Source organism: Ursus maritimus, unplaced genomic scaffold (assembly GCF_017311325.1).
Source record: "Ursus maritimus isolate PB19 unplaced genomic scaffold, ASM1731132v1 scaffold_9, whole genome shotgun sequence".
Taxonomy (NCBI): domain Eukaryota; kingdom Metazoa; phylum Chordata; class Mammalia; order Carnivora; family Ursidae; genus Ursus; species Ursus maritimus.
In genome coordinates this window covers 8,494,330-8,520,363 of record NW_024427107.1, presented here as the reverse complement: position 1 = coordinate 8,520,363, position 26,034 = coordinate 8,494,330, and the positions used below count along the sequence as shown (strand labels likewise).

Genomic DNA, 26,034 nt, shown 5'->3' with positions numbered 1-26,034 from the left:
TCCACAAAGGAGCAGTTCCATCCCCATTCCCAATTTCCACCAAAGCAACTGCCTCAATTCTTGCCTGATTCTTTTGTAATATACTTCCAACAACTGAATGCAGTTTTAGTTTTTCTGTTTGAAGTATTAACTACTGACAATTATGGAAAATGGAAAGTTAGCTATTCAACTAGCCAACTCCCCAGACTCCACTGAGTTTCCTGATTATTTCATTTCTAATGGGGAAGCAAACTGACCTCCTTTCCCAATAGAAGAAATTAACATTTTTTTCAGAGAGCTATTTCTCTGAACAAAATGATACACCAATTTTCCTGTTCCCTTTCCTTATCAAAACTTTAAATGGCTCCTCATTGCTGGAAGAATAAAAATATAAATTCCTTTTATAGAATTAAAAAGATTTTATTCAATCTTATTTCTCCAAACTCCTATGCACTTCTTCACTACACAACATTTTGTAAATTATTATAAGAGGTTCACAGAACCCAAAATTCTAACCCCAGATCAAGCCTCCTAATTTTGACAGTTAATAAAGATTCCTTTAGTTATCTATCCTAAAATATAGATTAAGTATAGATTAAACCTGAATGTGAAGTTTTAAAAAACACATATATATCCAAATTGAGAGACACTGTAGAAAATAACTGGGTGCTTTTCTTTGGAAAATGTCAAAATCATGAAAGACAAAAAAGCTAAGAAACTATTCCAGATGAAAGGAAACTAAAGAAACATGAAAACTAAATGCAATACATGACCCTCTACTGGAAGGGAAAAAATGCCAAAAAGGACATGATTAGGATAGCAGATTAAACTAGTCTGGACTGTAGATGATAATATTGCAGCAATGCTAAATTCATAATTTTATCATTGTTACATAAAGTATCCTTGTTGTTAGAAAATACACACACCAAGCGTTAAGGGGTAGAAGGAACTGGATCAGAAACACAGACGGAATGATAAAACAAATGTGACAAATGTTAAAAATAGCCAAATCTGGGTAAAGGGCATTATGAAAATTTTTTTTACTATTCCTGCCACTTCTCTGTTAAGTCTGAAATTATTTCAAAATAATGTTAAACATTATATATGTATTTTACCTCTGTCCAATTTAATCCCATCATCAAAACGGGAGAAGAGCCTGTATCTCTGGGCCCAGTACTTTGCCAGCTCAGGAACAGCAGCTATCTCAGGAGGCAGACCAATTACCTTTTTGTTCTTGTTTTTTTTTTTCTTCTTCTTCTTTTTACTTTCAGCTAAAATAAAAGAATATAAATACAGATGCTCACTATGAAAAAAGGCAATCATAGATGAATTTATCTAAAAAATATAGCCACATTCAGTATTTACAATTTGGGAAGGCACTGCAGGAGAAGCAGGAGGGTACACTGCGAACAGCACTGACTTTAGATTACAGCCTCTATTTTGCTATTTATCAGCTCCCTGAGCTTGGAATGGTAACCCAGGCTTTCTAAGATCCAATTTTTAATTCCTCAAAAGGAATGAATGAATAGTATTTTACCTACTTACTTCACAGGATTGTGAGGACATACATAGATACACTATATAAGTATAAAAGTTATTACTGTTAGAGAAGACACTGCTTTAGTTGGTCAATTATGGAAATCCAAACATTTCTTTAAAACAAAATCTCCTAAGGACTGATTAAGCCCTTAACTTTCAGCTTGGTCAATCCTCTGAATCCAGAAGTGACCTGAAGGTCATATGGCCTCCAGAAAATTAAAACAGGTCACTGCTTTAATGTTAAGAGAAAAGGATCTCATTCATTCAGAGATTGACCTTTTCTGAGATAAACAATTTTTATTAATTTGGTTATGTGGTTTAAGTTCTGAGCAGATTAGAAACAGCAACTTAGAAAGACTGCTGTCACAGCTAAGTATAATGACCAGAACTGAAGTTAACAAATAAAACTACTACATTTAAATGATCCTCAAGGATAGGACTATGTCTTAATATGGTCATCTGATCACTGCAAACAGCACAAGGTGTCATCAACAGCAAAGTGTAGTAAGAATTTTTTAGGAGTGGGGACACTAACATTTTGAGTGAACAGCTCCTTTCTGTGCAAGACCATCCTGTACACGACATAACGTTAAGCAACCCAAAGTACTGAATGACAGTACCCCCAGGTCATTCTAACAGCAAATGTCTTCCAAATGACCCTGAGGTGGTGGTATCACCCCAGGTGAGAACTACCAGCACTATGAGGTAAGGTAATTAGGGAAGTTGGGGAGGGCGGGAAAATGGGACTAATCAGACAACCTGGTATTGAGTCCTAGCTATGCCACCGACTGGCTCTGTGATCTTAGGCAAATTTCTTAGTTTCTCTGAGCTTTACTTTCTGTATTTTTAGAATGAGGATAATCCCACCTACCTCACTGGGTGATTTCATACAGTAAATGAAAATAAGGCACATGAAGGCATTTTAGAAATCTGTAAGTACCACATGAACATCAGTGGTACATGACAATAAAAAAATTTAATCTACCTTGAGTATGCTTTTTAGAAAGAGAAAGAAATATGTGATAGAAGAACACAGCTCTACACACACACACACACACACACACACACACAGGAAAAAAATTAAGAATCAAATGAGGTATTTTCCTCACTACTAAATTAAGAGAGAGACCATCACAATATAAATTGTTTCACTAGAGCAAGTCTAAAATCATTCATCAATAAAAATGAATACACGTCAAATCAAAATTTTTACCTCATAAAAGACTCAATGTTCTACTGAATACAATTATAAAAGAACATTTACTGTAGAATACATTCAAACAGTACAAAAGGGCATAAAGTGAAAATGTGACTCCCTGCTGCATTCCTTACAGGCAACTACTATAAATACCTTATGTCAGCGTACCATCCAAACACCAAACTACCACTACCCAACCATTACCACAAAAGCCAAAAAAGAAAAAAAAAGAAAAAAAAAAAAAAAAGAATTATCAAAAGGAAAACCAGGGCAATACCAAATTTCAAGAGGGATAAAAGGGACTGCCAGTCACATTTAGCCCAGGGAAGAAGGTAGTGGCACAAACCAATCTTCATGGCCTAGACAGAGGTACTCAGTTTTCCCATGTGTTTGACCTTTCATTTTATCATGCTTGCTCAGCCAAGAATGTAGTGTTCTGGTGCCAAATCATAGCCACTAGCACATTTACACTTGCTATGTCTTCTCTCCACTTAAAAATAAACAGCAGTGAATCCTTAGTTATAGACGATTCATAAATGAAGACTAGGGAAGCACATTATCTAAATTCATCAGCAAGTTGAAGCATACTTAGTCTTACCTTCAGTTTCTACGTGAAGAGGACCTGGCGTAATCTGAGTAATACCATCCTCCTTATCTGTAATAGCTACTACTGCACTGTCTCCTTCATTATTTTCTGTTTCAAGTTCACCAGCTAAAGACATGGCAGGACACTTTTCAGGCTCTGGATTACTTGTCTCCAATGGGTCATCACCTTTTTTAACAGACATTTCTTGTTCCTCTGAATCACTGCTTGTGCAGGTGTCTTGCACATTGTCATGAGAAACTGACTCCTGCGATGCTTCCTCATCCATGGGTTCATTAATCCATTTTAGGAATTTTTCTACCTGAAATTGTAAGTCATTACAAGCATGAATGAATTCCAAATGTACATAGAACATTCCCACCTGTTTTACCATTTGGACTTCGCTGAGAAGCTGTTGTAATTATTAGCTCTAATAAGTATACTATATCATACAAGCTAATTATACATAAGTAATTCTGAGCTAACTACACTTTTGTATCTGGACATACCATGACCTTATTAAAGATTTCTTTAAAAGGAAGAAAATATCAGATTAAACACATAATGATGACCTTCTTGTGATCAATTAACACTAAGAGGATAAAGCTGTCCCAGTAGCTTTCCATAAAAGCTTCTAACAATATAACCATACTATGTGATGTTACCATTACAAATGTACCTACTTATTGTTGAGTCATTATTACTAGCTTTTCAAATTATACAGACCTTTCTTCAATGGCCCAGGCTATGTTAAATTGTACTTAGCATCAAAGATAAACTCTAAAAAGGTCTAGTGCCCATCTATCTGTAAGAAAAAGAGCAGTGCTATTTTAGAATGCAAGCTGCCCTTTAATGGAGTAGAGCCAGTAAAATGATTCCTAAAAACTGGGTTTCTTAGAAATGTTAACAAGGTGTTTACAGATGATATGTACTTCCTTGCAAACTTCTGTAACAAGAACATTCTTCATAACAAATCTTTGTGACCTTCCTATGAGTCAGGAAATTGGAAGACGAGGATAGACAGCAACCCAGAATCTTCAAAGGGACAGTGCCTATACATCAGTCAGATATCTAAGGACATAACAGCCATATTTCTTTTCTCCTTGGCAATACTTAGCAGTTATGTTTCTGGTCTTTGTCTATAGATGGATGTATGGGGACTATCACAACCAACATGTAAAAAGTTCTTTAAGACTGATTGGTCGGATACTGGGAAATGTGTTCCAGATATAACTAGGGCTACTAAAATACTAAAATATCACCAGCAACCAACCAATCTAAAATATAACAAAAATAAAGCCAGCTACAAATCTGTCGCAATTTTTGGAAGAATGCTGAAGTTGGGAAGGATAATGTATCCTAAGGGTAAAACGGGGTCTGAGATTTTGTTTTGTTGCCTGAAGGAGCTGCTGGAGAGGTAACTGATACAAGGTTTTGCTCACTAAAGGTGTTTTTGTTTTTTTCTCCTATAATGGATAAGTATCACTCATCAAACCAAGCAAAAATAATTCTAATTACCCATGTTTTTCAGGTGCTTGGACAGCAGGCATAGCAGAGTCCAAGAGAGGGGACATGAATATTCCAGTTAGCAGTGTAAATCACTAAATTAGCATGAGACTATTAGGATGAACTGGTTAGGGCAACGTTTGATTGATTACCTCTAGATGACCTCAAAATTAAGGCTTACAATAAAATGCTGGACCAAAAATTGACTTCCAAGATCCTACTTAGCCTGAGGCAGATGAGAAATTCTCACTGTTACTATGTATACAAAGCAATTTTATCTATTTATCTTCCCAGACACTGATACTGGCTTTCAAAGCATCCCCTTTTCATACTACTTCCAACTTACTCTATTTCAAATTTGGTTCACATGATATATGCCTTTAGGAAGCAAGGGGAAGAGAATTTTAGGTACCCTTATATCTGATAGAAATTTCCACTTAAAGAGTCAAGCTCACAAAATGAAATTTTATCTGTAAATAAAGAACAAAATCTATACATACCTTAGTCAAAGTTTTGCTTTTTTTGAATGTTTTTTCTGACTCTTCAGTAAAGAAAATGTGTTTGTTTTTCATATTTATTTGTCTTCTCATGTCCAAGAACTTTGACTTATATTTCACATTCTTCTGTAGGTATCTGACCCGCCGATGACTGAAATTTGAAATTCCACCGTATCTGTGACCAAACCAAAGAAAGTTGACTCAAACCTTAAGTTCTATGACTTTGTTTTCTTATATGAAAAGAGAATAAAACCAACAATTTTCACTATTTTTCTACTAGCAGCCACCATTTTAATCTTATTTTTCTAAATTATAAAAATTACGAAATAAAGTTCGAATGTAGAGGAGTTTAAGGTCTTGGTCATATGCTAATTTTCAAGTAAATGTGAAACACCAGTTGGGGATATCAACATACCTTGCATACAACAGAAAGCAGATATTACATAGAAAAATGTAACAAAGAAATAGCAGAAAAATATAACCCCCCTGCACGTTAGGGAAATATAATTTTTTCTCATGGTGAGATGATACCAAAACGCTTTAATATTAAGATTTTGGTACATTTGAGTTACTTTATCTTTTAAATTTTTATTTAAATTCCAGTTAGTTAACATACAGTGCAATATCAGTTTCAGGAGCAGAAGTCAGTGATTCATCACTTACATACAACCCCCAGCGCTCATCACAGGGTGCCCACTGCTAACAAACCCTCAGTTTGTTCTCTATCATTAAGAGTCTCTTACGGTTTGTTTCTCTCTCTTTTCTCCACCTTCCCATATGTTCATCTGTTTTCTTTCTTAAATTCCACGTGAGTCAAGTCATATGGTATTTGTTTTTCTCTGACTTATTTTGCTTAGCATAATACACTCTTAGCTCCATTCACATGGTACTTGAAGGCAGTTGCAAATTGTAAGACTTCATTCTTTTGGATGGCTGAGTAATATTCCGTTGTATATATGTACCACATCTTCTTTATCCATTCATCAGTCGATGGACATTTGGGCTCTCTCCATAGTTTGGCTATAGTTGATATGAATTATTTTAAAAGTGGTCACTAACTTTTTAACCTAAATTAATCAGAGCTTACCAAAGAAGCAAACTCGTATTATCAAAATAATTAGAGAATATCTGCTGATCTAACCATATGAATTTTTCCAGTCCTAAATCATACAGATCTGCTACAAAGACTTCTCTGACCATACCTCATTTAAGTACCTCTTCCACAGTCCCACAGACTATTAGAAACTTAAAGTGTAATATACAATTTAGCACTTATAAACTCCTGAACAGTTTAGTGTTAAATGTCAGGTGTTATCTTCTAGCCATAATAAACTTCTTTATAAAAAGTCTATTTTATGTTTTTTTTAAAAATATTTATTTATTTTATAGACAGAGCATGCATACACAGTGGAGAGGGGCAGAGGGAGAGGGAGAAGCCTTAGCACGCTCAGTGCTGAACATGGAGGCCTGCCCCATGACCCTGAGATCATGACTTGAGCTGAAACCAAGAGTTGGACATTCAATTGACTTTGCCACCCACAGGCCCAGATGTTATCCTTTTAAGTAGAACTGGGAATCCCAAATAGAAGAAAAGTTAAATTCCAGGTAACAGAATAAATCTCCACAAATGTACTAGAGCAAGAGCCACCCAAGTAATTTCTCAATAAAACTGTATGTGCGCAGAAATAAATTCTGCCAGAAATTTAAACATCGCAATATTAGGAAAATATTTTATATTACTAATCTTTATGATCTTTAGCTTTAAATGCTTATATGAGCTGCAACTGCCTTCAAGAACCATAAAAGAGAGACAACTGATAGTTTAAAATATGTTCATAGTATTATAATTATAAGCATGTATTTCTGTACTAATTTGGATTCAATTTATAAGTCAATTTTGAGATCTATGTCCTTTTCTTGCTGACTTCATAATATATAGGTATCAGTTAAAATTTTACAACTAACAAAATAAGTCTCACCCCTTAGAAATATCAAAGACCTTAATCTTGGTTTAAATCACTGGTGCAAGCTGACATAAATGGTAGGGCTTTGGGGCGCCTGGGTGGCACAGCGGTTAAGCGTCTGCCTTCGGCTCAGGGCGTGATCCCAGCATTATGGGATCGAGCCCCACATCAGGCTCCTCCGCTATGAGCCTGTTTCTTCCACTCCCACTCCCCCTGCTTGTGTTCCCTCTCTCGCTGGCTGTCTCTATCTCTGTCAAATAAATAAATAAAATCTTTAAAAAAAAAAAAAAATGGTAGGGCTTTAGTGTGCCTTAACTACTCAGTTCAGTCCTCACGGTATATGCAATAGACCCTTCAGTTTTCTTTTATTTTCTTCAGTTTCAGATTTCTTATAAATTTCAGATTTAAAAGTTTGGGCATTTATTCCCAGAGAAAACTTGTACTTTCCACATACAAATGTTCATAGCAGCTTTATTTGTAATAGCAAAATACCACACACAATCCAAACGTCTCTGCATAGATGAATGGTTAAAACTGGGATATATCCATACAGTGAGTACTATTCAGCAGTAAGTAGGAATGAACCATTGATAAACACAGTAACTTGTGGGGAACCGCAAGGGCATATGCCAAGATCTTAGTAACACCTAGGAGTACACACAGGGTGGTCAATTAAACACACAAGATAAATGTGCATGTACTGATAAATCAGGATGTTCATAGTACATTGTTGAGGGGAAAAAAGCAAGCAGCAGAACATGTATAATATTCTATTTTTGTGTTTTATAAAAAGGGAGTAACCTGTTTATATGTATGTAAAAACACACGAGTAAATTAGGAAGGATATATGCCAAACACTGTCTACCTCTGAGGAATGATTTGAAAGATTTTTACTCTTTGTTACTTCTGTTTTGAGTTTTAATGTTTTCATAATAAAAGAGAAAAAAGGCTACTGCAGATTTGAACTTTTCATGACATGCTCGCTATACATGTCAGATGTATATAAAGGTAGACATGTGAGATGCAAGGTGAAAAAGGGAACCATGCTTAGAAGTCTCAAGAGCTTGGCCTGAATCTCTGATGTGATCCTGACCAAGTCACACCTCCGCGGGCTGCAGTTGCTTTATCCATGAAATTGCAATAATGATGTTAGATTGCTATGAAGTACAACTGAGTTAATAACACATGTGAATATATCAAGCATGTAGCAATGTCTCTATGAGAGGTTAGTGTTTTAACTGTAATATCTCAAATTCAATCAAATCTCTAACCATCGTTAGCTATCTGAATATCAGAGAACTTGAAGATAGCTGACGTGTTACGATTTCAGGAAGACAACAGTATTTATGTTATATTTATGTATAATTACTTTTGTCCTGAGCCATGCTTGAATCCTAGAAGGGAACCATTGTCATCAAGGTCCGAATCTGGGTTTTCATCAACGTCCAGTTCATGGCTAAACAAATAAACAAAAGGTAAACAGTGATAAGCCATTACATCCAGAGCCCACCAGAGCAGGCAAATATCAAAAGAGACATACAGTCAACCTACACACACTTTCCTATTCCAACAATCAACCACAGCTCACAAATCCGGGAAGACAGGAAAGAGTAGTTTAATCAGATTTTCCAAATCTGATAAAGTACCCAGCAGTGTTTGGAACACAGCAATAAGTACTCAAATCCTAATTACCTCTATTCTTGAACGTGACACTAATACAGATCTCTCCATTTGCCTTTGGAGAGATTGTTTTGAAAAAGATTGCCTTAAACTAATCTCCTTAGAGTGCTATTTTTAGTTTTCCTTAAAAACGAAGTCAGAAACATTTGAGATGTATCAATGCAACCAAGAAAATTACAAAAAAAATATATTAAGAAGAATAAGGTTGTGATACAAGTGATAATAAGTAACCCATGATCATCGATCTATTGCGGATGCCTTCTAGTGATCCCTACTACCTGGTGAGAGTACCAAGTAAGAGAAAGTGGTGAGAAATAATTCTTACAAATTAAGTTAAGGTCACTGAACATTTATGGTGGACCTAGTAGGTTCCAGAAATATAAGTACACCACACATAGTCTCTGCCTCCAGGAACTGAAGCAGGAATTAATGAGCATTGTATACCATGTAGGAAGAACACGATGGAGGCATGCTTTTATGTATATACTAAGTTAATGAGCCTCCAAAGCTTGCATATTGTTTCTTTAGAAGCTGTATGGAACATAAAAGTCTTATGTGGAACACTTCATATCCTGTCAAAGAAATGTTATTAGCTAATATCTAAGTTCTGCAATTTCCACCCTTTCCTTGTATTTTACAGAATTAGCATTTGACCATATCCTACCTATATTACTTGCTACTTGTTTATGTATCAACAGTATACTAGCACTGCTTCCAGAAGAGTTGGTCTAGGTATTAGACTTGGAGCTGCCACTGTTTTGCTGTGTAACTCTGAGCAAGGCATTTAACCCCATTTCGTCTTAATATTCCCATCTATAGATTAAGAGCATTAGATTACATACTTCTGGAGGTCTATTTTAGCAATAAAATTCTGTGATAATATACACTCAGACTTTTGGAAAAAAAAATGAACTTCCGTGAGAGAAACCATATCAACTTATATATTAGTTAAAAGCTGTCATCCATTGATAGCTACTGTCAGATATATTACATGCTAGTTTTTGTCTTCCCAATGAGCTCATAAAAAAAGCATCAGTTTCATTTTAGAAACAAGAAACTGTGGCAGAGAAAGAGTTGGGATTTGCTGGGTGTTCCAAGGTGCAGTGTCTTGCTAGCATGTCTTGTCTTTTCTCCTCACAAGATTAACGGTACTGCAATATAACAAGCACTTTATAGCCCCTCCCTCACGGACAGCAGTGCTTATGCTACCACACTGTGGAGAGAGAGGTAATATGCAACTTGCCTCCTCTTGAGTTTGCTTGGCTTACGTTCAGGTGGATCTTCTTCACTCTCATCTCCATCAATGCTGTTGGGATGTGGTCTTTCTTTGATTGTGTTTGCTTCTGAAGAGTCCTGTGAATCTAAAGAGGCAGAGATATTGCAGTGGATTTCCCTTTTAGTTTGACAACTCTTCTGCCTTTTGCAAAGGCTATCAAAATACTTTTGTTACTTTCCTGCAATGAGCTGTACATGCATTATCAGGCACAGTGCCAGACCACATCTACCTATTTTGTGTATCTACACTCAGAGTCTGAGCATAAAAAAACTATAGCTATGTCTATCTGTTAAAGTTTAAAAGTTTCCATGATTTAACTACTTAAAAAGCAAACTAAAACTACTTTTTCCTCATAGCTATCCAAATCTACACAAAGTAATCCCAGTTACCTTTGTGATAGCTGAAGAGTTATTATATTTTGATGGAACTTTAATTAATTAATTTTAGAGGGAGAGAGAGAGAGAGATCTCAAGCAGACTCTGCTGAGCATAAAGCCCGATGCGGGGCTCAATCTCATGATCCTGAGATCATGACCTGAGAAGAAATCTAGAGTCAGATGCTTAACTGAGAGCCACTCAGGCACCCCACATTTTGATGGAATTTTAACTTAAATCACTCTAAAGACAGCATAATACATTGATTAAAAATGATTTATCCTTATTAAGAAGCAAATACATTTAATTATCTCTAATATAGCTCTTAAATTAAAAGTAACAGCAAGGTAAGCACCACCACTTAGAAAAAATATTTTCAACTTGTGGTAGCTCCAACTGAGGCACCTGTCTGTCTTTCTTCAGACTGGCACAGGCACTGAAAATGGATAACTGACTGCAGTGTAGACAGTGAGAGGCTTTGATTGTATGGGCACAGACTATTTCAGGAGAACACCTAACCACAAACAGTAGAAAACATATTTACATAGAAATGCAATATACACTTTGAGTGTTTTTTAAAATTTATTTATTTGAGAGCAAGAGAGAGCACAACTGGGGGCAGAGGGAGAGGGAGAAGCAGACTCCTTGCTGAGCAGGGAGCCAAATGTGGGGCTTGATCCCAGCACACTGTGATCATGACTTGAGCCAAAGGCAGACACTTAACTGACTGAGCTACCCAGGCGCCCTACACCTTGTGTTTTGATCGCAAGGCAGGATCTAAAACAAATCAAAACCAGAATTCTCAGATTTATCCTGATGGCACTCACCCTGGGACTAATTAAAGAAACGGACAATCTATACATATAAGTTAGGAAATAGGCAACAGGAGGCGCAGACTATGAGGTTTACTATGTTCGACAAAGGGAAAAATAGGAAGATAAGGGAGGATGATCATAGGAATAGCATGAAGGAGTAAGACAAGGGAAAATACATTGGCCAGTATACATATTTCAACTTTTATGGTCAAAATCAGCACAGAAAGTAATCAGGAAAGTATAAAAGAGTATCAAAAGACCAATATAAAATAACCACATTATTTAAAAAATATGAAAATAACACCAAAACAGAAAGGAATGAGAATACCTAAGTAAGTTCCATTGGAAGAGCACAGAGACGAAAGAAATTTAGAAGTAGGTAGAGTCCTTTAGTAACTCTCTAAAGGAAACTCTCAGTTAGATGAAGATCGGCAATCTGAGGAGCAAAGCAAATCCAACTGTTAAATAAAAGGCCAGAAACCTTTGCTTCATATAGGAATGAGGCTGGGAAGAAAGTCCTATATTATAAACCAGACTTTTCTAGCACCAAACATCAAAGATGCCAAGAAGACAACTTAGTGGCCTTCTGGAAATTCAGAAGTTATAAAAACTTTCTCCTCTCTCATTTTCCTGGTGCCATCAGTTAGAATTCTCCTTGCCAGCAAGAGCATTCTTACCCACCTCTGACTTTTCTTAACACACCTCTCACTGGCTTTCTTTAGTTTTTTAGACACCAGTTTGCCAGACAGGTTTTGTTTTCTTTTGTTTTAAATCACTTAGGCTGGAGCCAACCAAGTTCCTTATCCTGGGTATTTTACGAGAATTCTGAAGTCAACCCTTCCAGTTATAAATTAATATCATGCCCTGTTGAGATTCCCTACAGAGCAAGACTTCATTTGTTCTGAAATAAATTCCAGTATGACTTACAATCAAACTTGCCTGATGTCCACTGTGTACTCTGAACAATTCTCTAATATGCCTCCTATATATTCATTTGCTCCACAGAAACTTTGAAGTTCCACATCCACTCTATTAAATTTCTCAAGGGAGTTCCAAGTTTTAATTCACTGGCCACCAAGGTTTAAGTGGAAGGAATGATACTTTTGAGAACCCTAAACAAATATTCTTTTTATTTACATGAAAGGTAACAGACAACTTGTGACATATGGATTAAATCGTATGATACTATAAAATGCAGCTGGCATGTGTAACCCTACCATAAAGGATAGGTGTTAATTATTTTGCTCAGTAGGTTAATTTTCCTGTTATTTAGTAGGATAAATCTTGGCCAATCTTACCCTGAGCTGGTTGGTTTGTGCTTCTGTTTCCAGATAAGCTGCTGTCCTTCGTTCCTCCATTACATGGTTCACTCTGGCCAGAAGCAGGGCATTCTCTGCTGCTGCTGACTTCACTTAGCCACTGCCGTCCATCACAACTTACTGAAGAATCTAACTGGCTCTGTTCCACTTCCTCTGAATTCAAACTTATATTACTAATTCCACCAAGGATTTCATTATGCTCTTTATCACTTGAACTAGAGCATTCACTATCAATTGTAATACATGGAGATGGAAAAGACATTAAGTCTGCTTTCATGAAATTTTCGTCTTTTTCATTGTCAACTTCTATTTTAGACCCACAAGTATCTGTTTCATAGGTTTGTGAGGTATCAAAAGTCCAACCCTGAGCTTCCCAATACTGAAATTGTTCCAAATAATACCAATAAAGTTGACTATAATGTTGTTCCCATTCCTCCTTTGTATCAGGAATGTTCCAAGGTTCAGAACACAGTGTCTGATCTGAATGTTTTTCTTGCCAGCTTTGCCATAATAGTCCTCCACCATATTCATTCCAATACTTTTCCCATTTTTCTGTGATTTCCAGCTTTGGAGATAATATATTTTCAACAGGAAGATTTTCAGTTTCAATGTCTTTTTTGGTTTGAATTTTACATGTCTTGGTGCTCTCATACTGTTCAACTGAAGATGGATCGTCTGAAGCCAAAATGTCATCTTCTTCATATTCTTGTCTCCAAGATTCTCTCATAATTTCATCTAAGTACTTCTTTTGATGTTTTTTCTTTTTCTTTTTTATTTTAACTTTATTTCTAGTATTCATAGACACCTACATAAGATAAATAACTTAAGTCTGAAATCACCTCATAAACTATAAGAGAAAGAGAATCCAAGTCTATTTTAAGCATTAAATTAAATAATATACCATCAAACTCCCGTCCTGGGTTTTTGGTTATACAAACAAGTTAATCTTACTATTTATGTTTCCAGGAGGAGGAAAAATGACACATGGACATATATCAAAACTTGCCATTTTAATTAATTTATAAATATGTACATTTAAAAAGAGGGGGAATGCACTAATTAATGAATATGTTAGATTTGCGATAAAAAAATTCTTTGTAGTATCTTCTGAAGAAAATTAAGAAATAGAAATATAAGTAACTTACCTCAAAATTCTTATGTGCAGATATCCCACCAAACTGAAGTGGTAGTCCCATACTTCTCATGAGTTCAGCCTCAGAATCAAGTTCACTTTCATCTAGGCCTAAGCCTTTACTGTCATGTGACTCTGCAGTGCCACATTCCTCCTCTTCTGTAGCTTGGTCTCCTACAGACAGCATTTGTTAGCTTCATCTTAGAGACAATGCAGATGCAGGTTTTATCATTCTCATTTTATCTTTTAAAGCTTTATTTATTTATTTATTTATTTATTTATCTGAGAGAGAGTGAGAGAGCAAGCACACATGTGCACAAGCCCACAAGAACAGGGGGAGGGGCAGAGGAAGAGGGAAACAGGCAGAATCCCCTCTGAGCAGGGAGCCCAACACAGGGCTCGATCCCAGGACCCTGAGATCATGACCTGATCATGACCTGAGCCAAAATCAAGAGCTGGACGATCAAACAACTGAGCCACCCAGGCGCCCCTCATCCTCATTTTAAAGAGGAACCTGAGACCCAGAGTTTTGCGAATGTTACCACTTTTAAGGGGTAATACACACTAGTGAAAAAATAGCCAATTAAGAATCAGGAGACAACTTCTAGTCTGGCTCTGCCTGCTACCAGCTGCCTGTTCAACTTACACTTACTGAGCATCTCCACTGAGCTGTGCACCGTGCAAAGTACTGAGGATATAAGAGGAAACATGGCAGAATAACCACAGGGAAAACACTTACATTTTCACATTCCTTATATGCAGTATTACTAGACTAGATCAGTGAATTTAAAATGATGATTTATGAAGTTACTTTAGGAGCTAGTAATAATAAGAGAGGTGAAAAGTATGTCTTTAGGCCCCTCATGGATATTTCAATCACAACTGGGATTTATATTCTGTGACTCTGTGAGAGAGATGATTTAATGAAAGCGTTCTACTATTAAAAGTCTGAAATCCACTGAACTGGAAGATCCTTTCAAACTCCGATTCTCCCAGAAAATCTGTTTTATTATAACAAAACAATTTTACCTTTATACTAATACAGTTATATAAAAGTGCATCACACCATTAATTGGACAAATGCCATTCAAATGCTCCATTAACCATTTAAAATGTGAGATAAATATCACTTTATACATTAGCATACTCAATTAGGGCTGAGCTGCACTCCAGCTAAATGATCGTAGCCATACAAGAGTGAATCTTACAAAGCAAAAATGGGGACTGTAAAGAAGAGGAATCTTCTGTGTATAAATTCTAAAACAAAGAGGGGGAAAAAAGATATCTACCTGAATAATAAAGGGGATTCCACTCACCACTCCATTCAATGAACTTATGAAAGTTCAGGAGAGAGCAAATAGGAAAAATAAATGTGCTAAGTTTTATGTTCCTTTCATGGTATGCATACTTTATGTTCAATAGGAGCCTGGTGTCCAAAGAAACCTTATTTGTACATTGCACTGAAATACAAACCAAACATTTCATTCAGTGATCAACTGAAGAAAGTGATTTGTTCGAACTCATGCTAGTTTTCCCTCTATCTAGAGCAACAAAAAAGATCTGTGTGGAAAGAACAAGTGGGGTCATAGAGGGAAGTCTGAGAGAGAGCAAGACAGTTTTCAGGTAACCAGGTGAGACTCAAAGTACATAACAAATTCTATTTGTTATTTGGAAAGTTAACCCAGATTGTGGCCTCTTTACTTCAGGCAGAAGACTACGGATGTTCACTTGGCATTTATCCTGAATAATTTATCTATATAATTGTTAAAGTATCTAAATAAGGAGATCATTAGACTGAGGTGGCTTGAAGGCCTTTGAGCCAGAATCAAAGCACTCAAAGCTAAGAAAATAACACTTAAGAACAACTAATCACAAACAGCTAACTAGGCTTCCCCAAATGAGGTCACTGCTTTAGGCACAGCCAATCAATTTCCTTGCTTTGCTTCTACAGCTTCTCTATAAAAACCCCTCCCCTAACTCCTGTCCTGGAGTGGTGCTCCTGTCTGGGAGCTGGCACTGCCCGAGTTGCACAGATGTAAGCTCAAATAAACTCCTGAAAAATTTAATGTGCCTCTGTTTATCTTCCAACACAATGAAATTATGCGAAAAAACAGTATGTTCTCTACTTTTCAAAGCTTCAAATTTTAGCTTGCTCCTATCTAATGGCAACAACTCAGGAAGGAATGCTATATAGAGCAAAAGAGTCCTCAAGTCCATACAGGAGCTAGCTACAGAAAAAGAAAAGATGTGCTTTGATAGTGATTCTAAAGCCATGTTATAATAAAAAATGAAGACTGTCTATGATTACTGGTTGTCATTTATATTTTATGCCAACAAATATAGTATTATAGCAAATTATATTTAAAATCAATACACTATTAGTTACTTTGAGCAAAAAAAAGGGCCGTATCGTTTTATACTGTATTACCTGCATTATCGCCATTGCCTTTGACATAGTAGCCTTTTAATCCCAAATTGCACAACTTCCGATCCCTACAAAACAAATTAAACAGTGAATATTGAAATAAATTATAAACTTGAGAAAAAAAACAAGTTTGGGGCAGCACAGGTTAATTAAAACGGTTAAGGAACAGAAAAGCAATCTGCTAATACATTTTCCTCATCTATAATGTACAGGTAATAATACATATCTCATAAAGTTGTTATAAGGACAGTATATGTAAAATGTTTAATATATATCACATGGGAAGGATTTACAACTACTAATTATTAAAATTAAATGGCAGCTCTGGTATGGGGGAAGAATCGATCTTTTTACATGAACAATGAAGTGTTCTCTAAATTTGCTGTAAGAAGTGAGCATAAAAGTGGGAAGATTTATCTTACACATATATAAGTCCACACACAGATCCTACTCCATTTGCAAACAGGCCAAGTTATCATTGCCTAGTAGACAAGATATTTATGGTCTAAGCAAAGGCCATTTTAAAGACAAACCCCAAAGAAATTCTTAAATATTTTATCAAACTGAAACATAAATAAAAACAATTCAGCCTCAACAATTTTAAATTTTATCTGTCTATCTATCTATCTATCTATCTATCTATCTATCTATCTATCTATCTATCTAAGCTCTAAGCCCAATATGGGGCTTAAACTCATGACCCTGAGATGGCAGAGTCGTATGCTCCACCGAGTGAGCCAGCCAGCCATTCCAGTCTCAACAATTTTTTTAAAAAGTGAACGATTAAACTTTTTTTACATATCTACTTCTACATTTTTTCTCTATCTGCTAAGATTGGAAATTACTTAGCCCAAATACACTTAACACTTAAAAAAAAAGAAATTTTGCTATTATCTTTCTACCATTAAATTCAGCTGTAATAAACTCCATCAGAAGTGCCATAATAAGGCTATCTTCAAGTATTAGCTAATACTATTTTTCTAATGGAGCCACAATAAATTCAACAAAATAAAATTCTTGTATACTTGATATATTTCACTATCCTGTTTATTTTTTGATACTTTATAGAACATTAAGTAGGTGATGACTCATAGCAGGATAGTTAACAGGCCCGCAGATAAAGCGCAAATGTGCTTTGGCAGCATGCCCACTGACCCCCACAAAAACTGGACAATAGAGAGGTGGTTGGGGTGGTGGGGGGATCAGCAGCTGCACAGAGGACATCAGTGGTGTGCCCACCAGCACCCACAGATATGGGGCAGTAGATCTCATTAAGGCTGCAAGACTGGTTACATTGAGCAAATAAGTAAATATATTGAGGATGATGATAGCCAAGATTTTCTACACACATACATGTATTTATGTATGTATGTAAAATAAAGATATATCCTGACTAACTGTGTCTGCTGAGAGAGTGTAGAGGCAATGAAAACTCAGGAGCAATGAACATAAAGAGCACCCAAGTCTTGGTTTTGGAACACTATACTCTGCTAAAAGGAACCAAGGTACCTTGGAGAAATGGCAGCTCCAGGTTAAGAACGGACTGTAAACGATAAGCCTGAGTCACCTTCTGCGCCAGAAGGTTAGTTAGGAGGATGTCAAAGAATGCCAGGGACATGTCAAAATGATACACAAGCCTCCTCAAAGGGCCCATACCAGCTAAAACTGAGATAATTACGAACATCAAAATGAGAGTAATAAAACAGAACTTATTAATAAACGAATAATCCAGAGTCCATGTTAATGTAAATGAAGGAGTAAACAAATACATGGGGAGAGAAGGGAAGATGCTCCATACCGAATGCCAACTAATAAAAGTAGAATGACAGAGACAGAGAATCGCTCTTTAGTAACCTTCAGAGGCAACTGATTCAGGCAGAACAGGGTACTAGTAACACTGGAGTACTTTCCTCCCAAATACTAATACATACAAAGGGAACCACTGTGCCTTTACAGAGGAGACAGCTATGAGACTGCAATATGATTAGGTAACGGAGGTCAATGTCACCAGTGGTGGAATGGGTCCACAGCAAGTGACTGAAATGATGCAGAGCCAAATACAGGATCATTTCTGTAGCATTCCTGCCAAGAAGGCATGGCTCAGCTCCGTTCCTACTGAAATGTCAGATAGACCCAGGTTAAGGAAGGTCAGCACCAAAGGTAAAGTCTGCATTTTTTAAAATGTTGAGGCCATTGTAGGGAGGGAAAGGGTGAGGAAATTTTCCAGAGGAGGAACTGACAAGTCATAAGTAAACATAAGAGGAACTACGTGGAACTCTGAATCAGAAAGAAAAGAGACACTGCTGGGAAAGTTGGGGAAATGTGAACCCACTACAGTGGCTATGAAAGACAATACACTTGTTTTAGGGAAATACACAATGGAGTATTTAGGAGTGATGGGGAATCATATGTGTAGCTTGCTCTCAAATGGTTCAGAAAAAGACTAAATATTGTTTCCAGGGGAGGAGGGGGGCACACACGTATGTCTGTGTGTATGCAGAGGGAGAGATGGATCAAATGCAGTTAACTGTTAACACTAGGTGAATCAGGAAGAGGGAAATATGAGAGTTCTTTGACTTATTTTTGTTTTTTTGTTTTTAAGTTTGAACCCATTCTTTACTCCTCTCCTGACCTACTTTTGCAAGTATGAAATTATTTTAAAATGATTTACTAAAAAAAAAGCAAAAAAACCCCACAAAAAAATTAAATAAAGCCTGTTATTTATAGCACAAACAACTTTATAACAAAAATCTACTACTCCATCATTTCAGTATTTTCCTATGTTCTATTCTAGGCTTTATACATAATAACACAAAATTTTATGTAACTGTAATCATAGTGTAGGTATTTTATATTCAGATGTTAATTAACACAAGGTGTTTTTTCATGTTACTACTGAACCATTATAAAGATTATTTTTAAGAGCTCCATTAAATCATGTTTACATGTTTTCTTCATATATGTAACATATAGAAAACTGAATGTGCAGATGAAATAGAATTATTATTCTAGAGCTCATAAAACAGTATGTTAATATAATTTCCTCAGATAATAAAAATGAGTTATGATATTAAGTTCTATTTCCTGCCTTTGAGGAGAGGTGTACAATAACCTTACTCAGTATGAAAATCAATTCAATACTGAGAAGGTATTAGGCACCTATGCTAATGCTCATTTTCTGTTTCTGCTACATGGACTATTTTTTCAGTTTAATAATTATTCTAGAATTTTGCTATCAATCAATCTGTTTTAAGACTGTGAAACAAACAAACAAGACTGTGAAACAGACCTTTTCTCTACCTGCAAAGTAGGGTTATACTAACAAGCCTCTGAAATTCCAGCATGTCTCCAAGTCACAAAGACCCTCAAATGACTACTGGAAATAATTCCAAGATGGCGTTCTTTTCGTTCTAAAGGGTTATAATTTTCCTGAGCATTAAATGATCTAAAGGAAAAAGCCATTCTTTTCTCTTTACCTATTTTGGCTCTAAGTTTTAAGAATATGTATGAAATTATCTGAAATTTAAAGGATGAATGTTTTAGTTCAAAAAGACGAAGTTCAAAGTAATTGGTGATTTATATGGCAATTAAATTGTGTTTTAAATAAAGTTGCTTTAATTGAAATCTAGTAGCAAGCATATTGTTTTGTAGGGGTCCGGCCTGACAATTTTTCTCAACTTTTTCTATTTTATTTTATTTTTTAAAAGATTTTATTTATTTATTTGACAGAGAGAGAGAGAGACAGCCAGCAAGAGGGGAAACACAAGCAGAGGGAGTGGGAGAGGAAGAAGCAGGCTCCCAGCAGAGGAGCCTGATGGGGGGCTCCATACCAGGACCCCGGGATAACGTCCTGAGCCGAAGGCAAACGCTTAACGAAGGCAAACGCTTAACAACTGAGCCACCCAGGCGCCCCAACTTTTTCCATTTTATAACATATATTCTCCTTCTCTTCTTTTTGGAAAAGAGGCTTCATGAAGACAGCCCCAAAACTCAACCCAGCTTCAGGCTAAGAACTAAGTATGTAGCCTTGGCTTTCTTTTGCTTTTTATACAGTGCTGCTTGTTGCTCCCTCCAGCTCAAATATACCCCAATTTACTTCCACTCTTCAGACCTCTTTTCAAATGCTACTTCCTCCAAGAAATCTCTGTGATCTGTGGAGAAGGTTAGGTTTTTGCTATCATATATAACTGTACTTCTCTCATACAACTGTAATTAGCTAAACAGCTACATAACAATTGTCTTAATATTGATCTCCTTTGCTAGAAAGTAAACTCAAAGGGTGTAGGGACGGGCTGTGTCTTGTACCCCAGTGCCTACCAGTGTAGCTAATACAAGGAAGCACAAAAAGCATTTGTTGAATTGCATACATGCATGCATGTATACAAAGATGACAATACTTTTTAAATTAAAGTGTTTGATTTCCTTTTGGATTGCTTTTCCGATTACTCCACAAAAACACAATGACAAACAGTAAGAACTGCTTCAAACTTAAAATCTACTACAGTAAACTATATTACAAGTCTAGCACATAATCAGCCTGTGAGATAACTGGGGTAGATATACCTGTTTTAGGGATGAAAAAAAAAGATTCAAGTGGCTAAACTCACACACCTAATATAAAGAAAGCCATCCCTAGAGTCCAATTCTTTGGTCAGTTTTTTTCCTATCCACTGGCTATCTTCCACGCAGGGCAATGTTTACCCCAAACACATATATTCCAAAAATACAGCTCAAAAACTGATGCAATTAGCGTTAAGTCTTTTATCTCAGGTAACTAGAAATTCTATTTAAGCGCATCTGCGCTTTAATAAAACTTAAAGTTTTCAAAAATGTTAACCCACCGAAGTTACTCATCTGAAAGTCTTCAACTTGTGATATCACAGCCACTAAGAAGATTTCATTTTACATTTCGCTTCCCCCGATTTTTAAATGTCCCCTCATTAAAACGAAATAAATCAGCTACCACATTTTTTCACAACAGCCTACAAAGTACATTTGCTCTTTTACTTAATGGCAATCGGCGACCTCTCCGTGAAGCCCGACTTTTTTTTTCTGAAACATCACCCTGCCCAAGAGTCTTACACTCCGGCCGTGGATCCCAATGTCAAGTAGTTTGCAAGGCCTACAATTCTGGGAAATAACTGTGCTAGAGATGAAGCACACGTTTTTACTTACTCCACAAATGCCCTGGAGCAGAGGCAAAGGATCTTATAATCCTCTTCTAGGTCTTCAATGAAGAGAAACATTTCGGCCACGCGGCTCCACTTCTCGCAACACATTTTACTACCTCAGTGCAGGAAGCTCTGCGGGAAACGGCACCGAACAGGGCTTCCCGGCCTCTGCTCGGTTCCTGGAGACCCAAAGAATGTCTCCCCGGCGCGCCGCGAGGGGACATCAAGGGTTAGGAACGGGCCCGGGGCCGCTCGAGCCTGTAGCGGGCTGAGGAGCCCCCGCCGGAAGTGGCTCCGGGCGCCCACGGGAAGGGGCGGGGCGATGGCAGGTGTCACACTCAAAGCCGTCCGGCCTGCAGCCGCCGTTTGTCTTTTTCTTCCCAGGTTGCTCGGGGGTGAAATCGGTGGCTGAAATTTCTCCTCTTCCCTCAGTCGCTGAGCCAACGAAGAGCTCCCGCCGCTGCTCGAGGGTGAGGGCGAGCCGCTTCTGCCCCTCCCGCCCGAGGTGCGTCGGTTCTCATCTTGGCCTCCTCGAGCTCCTCCCCTCCGGGCGCACCGCTCCGCGTCAGTCGCGCGGGGCTCAGAGCGGCCAAGGCCGCATGTCTAGTCTCCGTGGGGCAGCCCGGGAGTCCACGGCGCGGGCGGGCGGGCTGGGCTTCCCGCCGCACTCGGTGTAAGCTCGCGCACCGGCGTGGCTGGGATGGGTGATCCTGCCTGGGTCACAACGAGTCCATTCACTCCGCCGCTCATCCTCCCTCGCGCTCAGAAACCTCGTTTCGTCTCAACTTGGGCGGCGGGGCGAGGTGTCAGAACCTCGGCAGAGGCCTCTGGGCTTGCCCGGTGACCTCTCTTTCCAGGATCCGAATCGAGCCTCAAGTACTCGGGCGGCCGCAGGATAAGTGGCTAAGAAGGCTTCCAGACAAGTCAGGCTTGGAATCCGGGTTTGATGATCCATTGCTACCTGTGTGATCCGGGCAAGCGACTTAACCCTTCTGAGGCACCTCGTGATCCTCTGTAAAATAGGAATGACGAATAGTCGCTGCTTCCTAGGGCTGCTGGAAGGACTAAATGAAACTGTGTATATCAGATCTCTTTTATGCTCTTAATAGTTTTAGTGGGTACCTACTTTGTACGCGGCAGACACTGCGTTGGTCCCTGGGGTTGGCAGCCTGTAGAGCAGGTCTCTGTCCTCAAGCTGCTGATGCGTGAGAAAAATACGTCTGCAGTTAACCGGGATCCCGGAAACTGGAACACCACGGCTAGATTTGAGAAAGGCAGTTCGTATTTGGTGTGTGGTAGTCGTTGAGACTGTCCAGGCAGCTTCCTCAAAAAAGCAAGTTCCAACTTGAAGGCGGTTGGAGCATTTCAGTACTTGGTTGTGCTATTAATGCCCAAATGGCATTGTTATTTCTTTAGAAGGTACAACAACTGAGGTGAAATCCGGATATTTTAGACAGTCCCTAATATTTCGGTCGCGTTTACTATTGGATGGAAATAGAAGACTAATTTTCAAATGAAATGTTTATTTCCACATCCTTACTGCTGTCTTACTTTGATGTCCGAGATATGCTCATTTTAGTGACTCAAGGTAAGAGTGTTGCACAGTTGCAGCTACCCCAGTATAGATGTGCCACATTTGGATGATGAGGATAGGTTAAGAAAAAAAGGTAGAAAGTAATCATCAGAGTGGAAGATTTTAGCTAGAAGTCGAAGGACATTCTGGGGTTTTAAAAAAACTTAAAAAGTAGCTCATAATAGAACCTAAAGTGTAAAGCTTGAAATCTAAAAGGTATTGTTTTAAAGATAAAATGATTAGGTTTGCCAGATATATTTATTTAATTTCTATTAGATAAAGCTACATTTGGTTTGAAGTAGAATGCTTATTCACTAAAACTGAGTCCTAACCCCCCTGTTAAACAATTACTAAAAATGCAGGGAGGAAAAGGGATAATTAATTTTATTTCCGTGAGCATTTAATTTAATTGGTATTTTCAATGTATCTTCAGTATGGCTTATATACTAAAAGTAAAAATGGATCTGCTGCCATCCATGGCACTAAAAGTCCTAATGATGGGTGTTTAAAAATAGATTTATTTCCTTAAGGTTTTCTAGAAAACAAAAAATCCTCTGTTCTGCTTTATTAGTTTTTGAAATACCTTTATTTTAAAATGTTTAAAGTCAATTACAGTAAATGTTCCTCATGATCAATATCAACATGGTGATATTTTCTTTATATATGATGCACAGGACTGTGTTTAATTGTAGATTTTTTTTTTTTTTTTGATAAGAAGTGACCTGGAGTTTTGGGAATTAAAATATTGTATCTCCTCCAAAACATCTTTTAACAATTATAGTTTTTAATTGGATTAAAATAAATTGGTAAGGAGTCAAATATAGCCTATGGTAAATTGGAGGGGGAGAAGGGCTGGGCAGAAGTAGAGGGAAGAGAGAGATTGCAATCTTAATATTTTCAGCCTTTCTGTGAGAGAGAGAGAGAGAGGGAGGGAGATAGTAAAGAAAGTGTAATGAAAACCAGAGTAGGAAGTAGGAGAACTGGGTTTTAATTTTGGCCCTTGGTTCTTCACTGAATTTAGTAACTTTGGGCAAATCAACTTGGCTTTCTCTTTTTAACTGGTTTCTGCAAAATTAAGAGATTGCATTCATTAAATTCTAAAGCCATGCTCTCATATTATCAAAAGTATTTTGCAACTCAAAATCTTGTTATTCAGACTCTTCCGATAGTTTTTTAGTGGCAAGTTCTAGGGCACTGTCTTGGTCCACATCTTTTGTCAAAGATTTGAATGAACACAGGTAAGGTCTATCTTTATGTAGCTTGTAATTTGTTAGGTGCCTACTATGTGCCAGACATTATTATTCTAAGTGCTTCACATATGTTTTCTCATATGATTTTGTTTACCGATGTGTCCCTAGGTGTTTAGAATAGTGTCAAGCACAAATTATTTGTTTAGTAAGCATGTTGAGTAAATGAATTAATAACCCAATGATTCTTGTCTGAGCCGTGCCCTTTCTTATACACTGTATTCTGTCCCCTCTGGCCTAGTCAAGGACTGGTCCCAACAATTATTCCTCTTCTGCATTATGTGTTTCTTACCTCCCACTGACGCAGTACCATTGGTATTAAAGACTGCTATGTTTTCTTTCATCTTAAAACAATAACAGACTTGGCCTACATTCCTCCTTAGATACTCACCCATTTCTCTTTTCCTTTTTGCATCAGCATTCCTCTGAAGAGTGTCCATATTTGCTGTTTCCAATTCATTTCCTCTCACTTTTTCATGAATTTACTCTACCTGACTTTCATCCCCACTGTATCAAAATAGTTCGTAATTATCAGGGTTTGTCATTGTCTCTGTGTTGTAAAACCCAGTGATCCGTGATCATTTCTTAGACCTCTCTGCATCATTTTAAACAGCTGAATACTCCTTTCTTCTTGAACACTTTGTTACTTTGACATACAGGGTGCCACTCCTGGAAGGGAAATGCTGGTTCCTCATAGTTTTCCCAATTTCTACAATGTTGAGTGCCCCAAGGCTCAGTCCTGGGGACTCTTTTTTTATTTTATATTTCTTCTCTGAAAGGATCTTTTTTAGTTTCATGGTTTTCATACAATCTATATGTTGCCAATTCCCAGATATATTTCTCCAAACCTGATATTCCTGCTAATCTCTATGACCAGCTGCCTATATTTAAGGTCTTCATTGGGATGTCTACTAGAATCTTAACATGTTCAGAACTGAATTCCTGATCTCTATCCCACTCCCAAACCTGTTCTTCCTGTAACTCTCATCTTTTCACAAGCAAGCTAATAATGATGACAATGCTAGCAATACTTACTTAGTGCTTATATAGTGGTGGGTACTCTTCCAAGCTTTTTTTTAAAAACATATATTCTTCACAACAGTCTTAGTAGATGGGTACTGTTATTATCCCCACTTTACAGATGGAGAGACTGAGGCAGACTTGATAAGTAACTTGCCTAGGTCACAGTAAGTGGCAGAGTCTCCTGGAATACAGACCCACCTTGCCAAAAAACCGTGTAGTCAACCCAGACTTCTTTCTCTCACGCGTTCTACATCCATTCATCAACAATTCTTTTTGGCTCTATCTTCAGAGTATATCCAGAAATTGATCATCTCTTACAGATCTTCACTCTGTCACCCTTGTCCAAGCCACTTTCATCACTCATTTTCAATTATTGCCTGAACTTCCGATTTGTTCCCTGTGCAGTGTATTCTCAACACTGCAGTCATTTAAAACCCAAGTTAGGCAGTTTCACTCTTCTGGTGCCTTCTTCATCTCACTTAAGATAAAAACAGGCCTACAAAATTCTGCAGTGCTACCCCTCTGCCCATTTCTGACAGCTCTCCCTATCGCTCTTCCTTAGCCTGCTTCCTTGCTGCTCCTCAGACCTCACCAAGCACACACCCTTTGTATTTACTTTTGTTTTAGCCAGGAGTTCTCCTCCAAATACCCACATAGTTTGTTCCTCACTTCCTCAGGTCTCTGCTCAAGTGTACCTTTCAAAGAGTCCTTCCCAGGCTACTGCATATACCAT

General features: G+C 37.6%; 2 protein-coding genes across 5 annotated transcripts in view; one reads left to right on the top strand and one right to left on the bottom strand.

Annotated features, from left to right (window-relative positions):
- The window catches only part of TGS1 (trimethylguanosine synthase 1), a 39,379-nt gene extending 17,614 nt beyond the window's left edge, over positions 1–21,765 (bottom strand). The window contains exons 1-9 of the mRNA XM_008706700.2: positions 21,463–21,765; positions 16,291–16,355; positions 13,876–14,036; positions 12,710–13,535; positions 10,190–10,307; positions 8,636–8,722; positions 5,306–5,477; positions 3,315–3,621; positions 1,095–1,250 (exon numbers count right to left, since the gene is read on the bottom strand). Of these exons, the coding sequence (XP_008704922.2) occupies positions 1,095–1,250; positions 3,315–3,621; positions 5,306–5,477; positions 8,636–8,722; positions 10,190–10,307; positions 12,710–13,535; positions 13,876–14,036; positions 16,291–16,355; positions 21,463–21,566 (1,996 nt within the window). The 5' untranslated portion in view covers positions 21,567–21,765. The remainder of the gene's footprint in view (positions 1–1,094; positions 1,251–3,314; positions 3,622–5,305; positions 5,478–8,635; positions 8,723–10,189; positions 10,308–12,709; positions 13,536–13,875; positions 14,037–16,290; positions 16,356–21,462) is intronic.
- A 58-nt stretch (positions 21,766–21,823) lies between these two features.
- The window catches only part of TMEM68 (transmembrane protein 68), a 44,729-nt gene continuing 40,518 nt past the window's right edge, over positions 21,824–26,034 (top strand). Inside the window, exon 1 of one of the 4 annotated variants that reach the window (XR_572401.2) lies at positions 21,824–21,963. The gene's annotated coding sequence lies outside the window, so the exon portion shown is untranslated. The remainder of the gene's footprint in view (positions 21,964–26,034) is intronic. The other 3 variants (XM_008706699.1, XM_008706698.2, XM_008706697.2) reach the window with 3 other exon arrangements.